General features: G+C 33.4%; 2 protein-coding genes across 2 annotated transcripts; both read right to left on the bottom strand.

Moving 5' to 3' along the window:
* Window positions 1-2,299: 2,299 nt before the first annotated feature.
* Window positions 2,300-4,180, bottom strand: LOC18053715 (cytochrome c oxidase copper chaperone 2). Its single transcript, XM_024178082.1, has 2 exons — window positions 4,093-4,180; window positions 2,300-2,796 (listed from the first exon to the last, which is right to left on the bottom strand). Exon 2 carries the CDS (start codon window positions 2,750-2,752, stop codon window positions 2,510-2,512), a length of 243 nt encoding a protein of 80 aa, XP_024033850.1. The 5' UTR covers window positions 2,753-2,796; window positions 4,093-4,180; the 3' UTR covers window positions 2,300-2,509.
* An 845-nt stretch (window positions 4,181-5,025) lies between these two features.
* Window positions 5,026-6,129, bottom strand: LOC18053714. The gene has a single exon (XM_006451791.2). It carries the CDS (start codon window positions 5,821-5,823, stop codon window positions 5,389-5,391), a length of 435 nt encoding a protein of 144 aa, XP_006451854.1. The 5' UTR covers window positions 5,824-6,129; the 3' UTR covers window positions 5,026-5,388.
* Between the last annotated feature and the right edge of the window lie 2,425 nt (window positions 6,130-8,554).

The raw sequence follows: 8,554 nt of genomic DNA, 5'->3' as shown, positions 1-8,554 counted from the left end.
ATTAATCAATAAAATTAATTAAAAAATAATATAAAAATTAAATATCCGGGTCCGGGTTCCGGATGTCCGGGTTAACCTAAACCCGGACCCGGATCCGGATATATCCGGGTTATTAAAATTTATTCCGGACCCAAATTTTTTTATATTTCGGTGCGGGTTCAACCCGGCCCGGATTATCCGGGTTCGTCCGGATCCAGGTTATTTTGCCATCCCTAACCCTATATAATTATTATCAAGCGTGGATGTTAAGTTAAGAATTTGATCTATACACAATTATATACCATGTTTACATAACGTTAGCATCATGCTTACAAGTCTAAACTATTTTGCACTTTTACTCAGCCGGATTTAAAATGATGCTAAACGAAAATAGATAGATATAGATAGATATCATATCAAGGCATCGAGTCTCTGTCGAAGAGAAAGTAGAGAAGGGGGAAGTTGACATGAGAGGAGGATAGCAAGCCAAACCAAAGAAAGCCTCCACCGCACCAATCCCCTCCATTATCAAAATTAAAGATTCCCTCGAGAGGCGTGTGCTCCTCTCATGCCTAGGTGGGCCCCGGAACCCCCACATGCTGGTTGGTCCCACATTCATTTTGATGAAATGACCCAATCACCACCGCACTGGCATTGCCTCTCCATCCCCCTTTAAATAGCATCTCGCTGCAGGTCTTGAACATATCGTCACAGCAAAGCAAAGCAAGTTTCGTACAATAAAGAGCCCTCTATTTCCAGTTTTAAGTTCCAAGTTCTAAGCTCAATCAACATGTCGGACACCTGCGGCAACTGCGACTGCGCTGACAGGAGCCAGTGTGTGTAAGTATAACGGAATTCATTCATCAATCAAGTGATACTGTGGTTGTGTTCATATCCTTGCATGGTTGTGGAGCTCAAATTTTTCGGAGCCTGGGGCAACCTTTTACTGCTAAGCTCATGAACTATATATTTTATGCACTTGCAGGAAGAAGGGAAGCAGCTATGCTGCTGACTTCGTCGAGACTGACTTGAGGTACTTACTTTAAGAACTCTCAAAGGCACAACAAGAAACTAAACAAATCAAACTCGACATAACTTGAGGGCTAAGCTATATAACTTAAGATTGAAGTCAATAGCTATACCCTGTGATTTCTTTGGGGGTTCTATTTTTGGCCTTGGTTGATGGTAATTTTTTTTTTCCCTCTCTGTTGGTATGCAGCTTTGTCAGCACCGTTGTTGTCATGGACGTTCAGGCTGCTGAGACTGAAGGTAACTGCAAGTGCGGCCCCACCTGCGCTTGTGTGAACTGCACTTGTGGTAGTCACTAATAAGCAAACACATGCAGCAAAAAATAAGAAGCTGCAAGTGTGCCTAAATATTGTGGGGGTTAAGAATAATGTAAGGGTGATTAAAAAAAAAGAAAAATTCTCTACTTCGTTTTTATGATGGTCTACTACTAGTGTGTGGAGTGATGTGCGTGTTGTGTCACCCATCACTCGTAATGTTTTGTGTTTCCTTCTTCATAATCATGTAATATATGGCCATGGCCATGACCGTGGCCTTGTGTGGTTTAATTTTAATGTATTATTGTTAGTCTACAGCCAACTCTCCCTATCTTTCTCATCCCCTATTTTTCTTCCAGTCTCGAAGGTGGGAGGAGAAATTTATTAACATGCTGTAGTATGCACATAAGGATTCATACCCTTGAACATCAACATATATAGTACCAAATTTGTAGCTCACCGATGTAATTCACAAGAATACTATAAGGAGTTGTTTCGACATGAGCAGCAAGAGCAAAATTCAGTAATAAGAAAAGGGGAAAGATATGTATAAACCAGTTTTTTTTTTTTTTTCCTTTTTCCCTCTGCTACTAATTATTCGAGATTATGCAGTTACACAAATCAAGACCGTAACCCAGCAAAAATAAAACTTTGATTATCCATGAGAAGGAGAAGTTTCAATATACTACTATATTTCATTTTTCTGGAAAGGGCTCGTAGCTGATTATATCTTCTGGACAAGGGCACCCTAGCTCAACTTGGCTGTAACTATCTGTTTGATCAATTTGATTTAACAAATTCTTTCTTGGGTTGCTTCAAGAAAAACATGCAGTGCATTATCTCTTGATAAGCTTGTTTTACTTTACCAATAAAATAGATTAATTTTTCACAACTAGATTTAAAAAATAATAATTAAAAAAAATCAGTAATGCTTTGACCTTTATTTCCAACCTCAACTCAACTTGATAAACACGTCTAATGTTTACGGTGACCATCTCATTTCTCATCAATTTGGATGAAACATAAAGAACAAGGAATATGTAAACCAATTTTAGCCATTATCACTTTAAAAATTCTGATAACAAAATCACATCAAAAAGTACAAGTATAGCAATCAAAAGCCAAGGAAATATGTTCTTCCTTGCTTTATTCCTCTTTAAGTTAAATCACCTGTGGTATGCTAATTGAAATTTAATGTCAGTATCCCAAGTGGGTTGCAATCATGAACTCAACTATCTCCAACAATCTCAAACATTAAAGCCCTCGGCACGGAGGCACTTACGATGAGCCTCAATCCATTTTGCACATGCCTCTTCACCGTGTTCCACTATACATTCATCTCTCAGCTTCTTAGTCTCGGGGCAAGCACAGCAGATCTTCTTCTTTGGTTTTGACTCCGTACCAGATTTTGTGACTTCCAAGCCTTGGTTCGGCTGTGATCCCGGCAAAGCCAAGGTAGAGGAAGCATCTTGCAGAGGCAGTCCACCCATCGTCACAAATCTTTCAAGAATTCAAGATGCCGAAATGAATGGTGCTAAAGGGCAAAAAGGAAAAAAAGGACATCAAATTCAAAGCAGAAATAAACTTGAGATGCTGATGGATGACATAAGTCTAGTATTCAACCAAATGAATTTCAAAATGAATGCAAAACCAAAATTCAGAGAAATAACTACAGGTTTGCAATGTAAGGCATCGATGTTTAGCATCCAGTACATTGTAGTTTTAGTTTGTATTCATTTTTCGGCTAGGAAGCACATAATTATAAAGGACCAAAACAACATTAAATGTTCAAAAGACTGAAAATGAACTTGTGAAACGTAATGACATATGCTGCATCACTGCCACATATATCAATCCTTTCATCATTATTTTTCTGTCCTTCTTTTCCAAGTCGTATACAGACCTAATTCTTCTGCTATTGATATCTCAAAATCTTTTATTTGCCAATATTATAATCCATAAAAGAACAGGAACAAATAACCAATGCTGAGAACGCAAACTTCATCAAGTAAAATGATCTAATAAATCAACTTCGATAAGGAAAAATAAAAAACATCTAGTAAACTAAAGAATCAGTAATCTATTCAATAGTCAAAATCACAACAAAATGTGCTCCTATTCCAACGGTTCAATGTTGCAATGCTTAAGAATTCAAAGCAACATCTTAACAAATGTATTTGCAGCTGAACAAACAAAACTGAAGACTCATAAGAGGCTCAAATTTTTCCTGGATACCATTTGCTCATAACTCATCGACGCAAGAAGAAAAATTAATAATGCAAAGCTATATATTAAGAAAAGACTCCAACAAGGGCTTGAATCTTTTCCAGACACCATTTGCTCTTATAATTCAACTAATTTGTTAGCGAAGCAGCCAGCCTGAGCAACCTGACAGCACCAACTTAACCTTAATCAAACTACTCACGCATCAAAAAAACATCATGCCTAAACCAACTAATAATAAATTTAAAAACCGACATACACAGAAGAAACAGTTAAAAATTTACTTTAAAAAATAATTTTTTTTGGGCAGTGACTCTTTTAAGATTTTAATCAAACAGTTGGTGAGCCATAGTAAATTTTCCAAATAATCAATACCAAATCGAAAATAAACAAATACTCGCGCACAAACCCACAAATACAAAAAATAATCAAACACAAAACCACATACCAATAAGCCTTAACACGGGTATAGAATATAAAGTAACCATATTTAAACATGGGCAGCGTTTACTTCACATTATCAGAAACAAATTTATAATCTTTTTAGAGAAAATTTAACTGAAAAAAATCGAAATATGTAAAAACAAGGCAATTGAAAGAGTCTCACAGTTGAATTTCTCCAGAAGCAGCTGTGGCTGAAGAAAGGCTTACGTTTGAGACTGGAAAACCAAAGGAAGAGAAGAAAAAATAACAAAGTTAGTGGCGAGGCGGGTCGGGTATTTAAAGTTTTATTTCGGTCTTCTTGGCCTGGCCCATGTAGACCAATTGAACAACAATGCCTTTTTAATATTTTAATTAAAGATGACAAAGTTAAGTTCAAAGTAAAACAATAGGTACCTCTTAAAATATTTGAAAATTAACATTTGCATCACCTTTTTTTTTTAATTTTTATAATCTATATTGGATAATCCAATTTGGATTTACTTCTATGTTTTCCCAAATTCCAATTTTAATTATTAAAAAAAGAATAATAAGAAAATTGAAACTTTACGTGAGATTAATAGTGTTATTTGGATATTTGAGCATTTTCCGATAAGCTTTCTGGGTAAAAAAAAAAAAAAAAAACTGTGAATAAAATAGGAGATTTTTAATGGGGTAATGCTCCTCAAGTATTATCCTCATGGCAGTTGCTAAGTCATATATATTAGTATATTATATGTAATTTACAACAGCCGAAAAGAATGGTAACATGTGAAAAGTTATGAATTTTAAATTTGTTGCGAGTTACATCATATGTCACTTACCAAGATCCCTTCCCTGCTCATAGATCATAACGTTTTTGGCAAACCACAAACACTAGAAGCTCAAATCAAATGTTCAAAGGTACAAATGCTGCTGGGGACCTTTTTGGAAAGCTGAGACGTCATGGGGGTAAAAAGAGCGAGCCAACACTCTTTGGGTTAAATGCCAGTTGGCACAATAATGTCCATGAATGATAAAAACTGAACTACGAATCCCTCCCTCTGCTTTGGAGAAAAAGAGTGCAATTACATACATATTCATCCGTGCAATGTGAAACTGCTAAGAGTAGAGACATGACTAACACAAAAGCAAGCAAATTTATAAAAGATAGTCAGCAACAAAAAAAAAAAAAAAGCAGCAGCAGCAGCATGTAAATTTACAGGAAGTTTCTTGAAATCAAAAAGGCCTAAAGCAGCACCTTTACATCATGTGCAGAACAACAACATAAAACACATATGCCCCGAATCCAGATCCACTTTTTCTTACACTTCAAGCACGCTCTAGATGCAGAACACCCGGATTCCAGCCTGCAAATTGCCTCGAATAAAACACAAAATTTACTTCTAATCTAAGACTGTTTCCACAATCTACAACAGAAACCCAGAGTTAAAAGACCAATTTCGATCAATCTTCAACCGGCAAAGTTTGCAATTCACTTCAACTAATCGTACTTCTCCCTCCATGAATACACAAGCAAGAACACCCAAGAAAGAGCCAGTACAATATCTCCAACAACCTGCCTGAGACAATCATGGGCAAGATCATCAAGATTTATCTCAATGTAGACCCTCCAAACGGCTACTGAAATGTGAAGCAGGACGCACCCCTTGGCGAAGAAGCTTTGAAACTTTTGATCCTTAACAAATGCAACCATAAACAAAAGGCACCCAATGGCAAACAACAGCAGCCCCGAAAACGACTCGGAGATTTGGATCAAGAGCTGATCGTGAGGTGTCGAACCTTGAAGCTTGGTTGCAACCTCAATGCCATGGCCAAAGACATAAATCTCCTTGGTGTAAAACATCATCAAAGCTCCACACGTTAGAGCTATAATTGAGTGTAGAATGCATATCAAAAAGAACCCAGCTGAGCCCATCGAACAAATCAAAATTTGAGAGCTTTTAAACTCAAATCACCAACATGACTTCACAGGAGTCTTCAAAACCATAACTTTTTCAAGGCCAGATGATACCCAGAACCCAGATGGAACAAAGCAAGAAAAATCCCCAAATTGAAACCCTAAGTCAAATGAACCCACCAGATGAACCAAATCGACCAATCAGATGCCGCCGACAACTCACAGAACCCTTTTTAAGTTTTAACCCTCTAACAGAGAAAGAGATCCAAGAAGTACTAAAGCTGAGACATTGAAAGGAGATAAACTGAAATGGGTATTAGCACAAGGTTTGCACTGCATTAATTCTAAGGGTTATGATACAACGAAATTAATGCCAAAAAAATAATTCTTGATGGAGATTTGAATTTGGGATTTTTGGGGTGACATATTTATTTGCTTCAATTGGAATAAAAATTAGATTACTCACATCCATACCTCTCCCATGCACAAAATGCCATCGCTTTTCTGGTTGCTTGCTTGTTCGTTCTGCAAAGCAATTCGGCATTTGTGGGGTCTGGAGGGGCCTACGTTAGTATTCTTTAAACCAGTTTTAATTATGATAATCTTCCGGGATAATTTTGTTTTTCCGGATTTGGAATCTTGTATGGAAATTTTTAATTAATATAGAGAATTTTTTGTGATTTACTTAATCAAATTTTAAACCCATATTTGTCATGTTATTTATTCATTTTGATCTTATGTTTATGAGATAGTATGGTATTAATAACACTATTGTGAGTGGTAAATTTGATAAGTGATATTAATAATTTCTCATAGATATAGTAGTAATAACGGATTTGGAATAATTGCTTAGCTGAACTTTTTTTAACCTTTTAAAAGGATATAATTAGTAATCTTTAGATAAAAATATAAATTTAATTAAATCTTAACAGTATCTTTTTATATGCATTAAAGTATGGTTATGAAAAAATTAAACACCAATTAGCTTAGCACTATATTTTAAATAAAATACTTATAACAATACATCCAAAAAGCAAATCAACAAAGATCTCTTTTGTCTTTAGTCTTCATAATTACAAAAATTTTCACAATGCTTTTGACTTTCGGAATGCTCTAATTGGAATCTTATTATGATATCCTACTAATAAATTTTAAAAAAAAATTACCACAAAAAAAAAGTATCAAATTTCAAATGATTCCAAAGTTATCCCCGACAATGTAAATGACCAAGTGATAGCCAATAACCTATTAATAAAATCAACTGGTCTGTATAGCCTTTTGAGAAAATTGAACTCTGGGCCTCAGACCCAAATCAAGCTCAACGGTATATTGGCCCATGAGATATATATGAATAATGGGCTGTGGTGTTGACATTTGATCGAGTCTAATAGTCTAGAGTGAAACTTTTAATCCCCTCTAGTATGCTTGCAACACCACTTTTAAATTCCATTTCTTAAAATACCCACGGGAAATAATACAAATTAATATATCAAAATTAACCATCTTCTTATAAAATTTTACTCAAAAATATGTTTCTTTTTAAATTACATACAAATCCTAAAATATTAAATTTGTATTAATTTTTTTTGTATAATTTCTATCGTCATAACTTTAAAACTCTTAAAATTTTCAGAAAAAATATATTCTTCAATTAAAATTGATTATAAATATAAATTATGAAAATAAGGTGTGTTTAAGAAGTTTATGAAAAACTAATTTATCTAATTTTTTTAAATTAAATTTCCATTTAAAATAAGAAGTAAATTAATTATGTTAGCTTATTTAAGTCATTTTAGTTAATTAGAGGAATTTTGAAAAGTGTCAAAAAGCTTACTCATAGTCTTATTTGATAGTGTTCTACCACAGTTTTTAAGCTATAACTACAGTACGATAAAAACTAGGATGGGTCTATTGAAACTCATTAATTTCTTCTCTACACTTTTTTTTTAATTAAGAATTTTATTATCTAAATAATTTTTGAAAAAAATTGCTTATTAACTATTTCTTCTCTTTCTCTTTTTAATTTCACAAAATCTTATTAATTCATTTGAATATATTCTTTTACTTGCAAATAATTAGTGTTACTAACTCAGAGAAGCAAAACCTACTATTTAAAAATGACCATCAACATATTTTTGTTTGCCATGAAAGTTAATGAATGTGAAGAAATCAATTTTTACCAAACAAAAAAACTAAAGAATATCAAGGAAAAAAATCTTATTTATAGAAAACATAAAACAGAGATCATAACATACTAAGAAAGGTAAAAAAAAAAGATAGAATGAATTGATGTAGTGTTTACTTTTCAAATTGGAATGAGATTTCTGAGGAGTGTGAATCTTGGAATTAGAAGTGAGGAGTGGGAGTGGGAGTAGAGTGTTTACTTAGATTAAATGAAAGTGTGGATTGTCAATCAGAATCCCAATTATTTGTTTACTTTATCTTGGATTGGGAGTAAATTATTTCAAATTATAGTTTTATCCTTATGTAAATAATTTGTAGTTTTTTTATTAAAAAATGAATAAAAAATATATTTGTACAATAAGTTATTTATTTTATTATTAATTTTAATTATATAAAATTATTATTATTATTATTTTTTAATGATGTAAAATAAAATTTTTATGAATTTTATTTTAATTTTTTAAAACTACTAATTATTGGTAATATTTATCTGTATAAACAAAAGACAATTTAAAATGTTGGATTATATTATTACTTTATGCCCTCTTCTAGACAATTATATTAT

Source organism: Citrus clementina, unplaced genomic scaffold (genome assembly GCF_000493195.1).
Source record: "Citrus clementina cultivar Clemenules unplaced genomic scaffold, Citrus_clementina_v1.0 scaffold_1, whole genome shotgun sequence".
Lineage (NCBI taxonomy): Eukaryota > Viridiplantae > Streptophyta > Magnoliopsida > Sapindales > Rutaceae > Citrus > Citrus x clementina.
The sequence above is the reverse complement of the archived record's forward strand: the minus strand, read 5'-3'. Positions and strand labels throughout refer to the sequence as shown.

Excerpts from the sequence above, each read along its gene's own strand:
- LOC18053714 (XM_006451791.2), bottom strand. The coding sequence starts at position 5,823 with ATGGGCTCAGCTGGGTTCTTTTTGATATGCATTCTACACTCAATTATA.
- LOC18053715 (XM_024178082.1), bottom strand. The coding sequence starts at position 2,752 with ATGGGTGGACTGCCTCTGCAAGATGCTTCCTCTACCTTGGCTTTGCCG.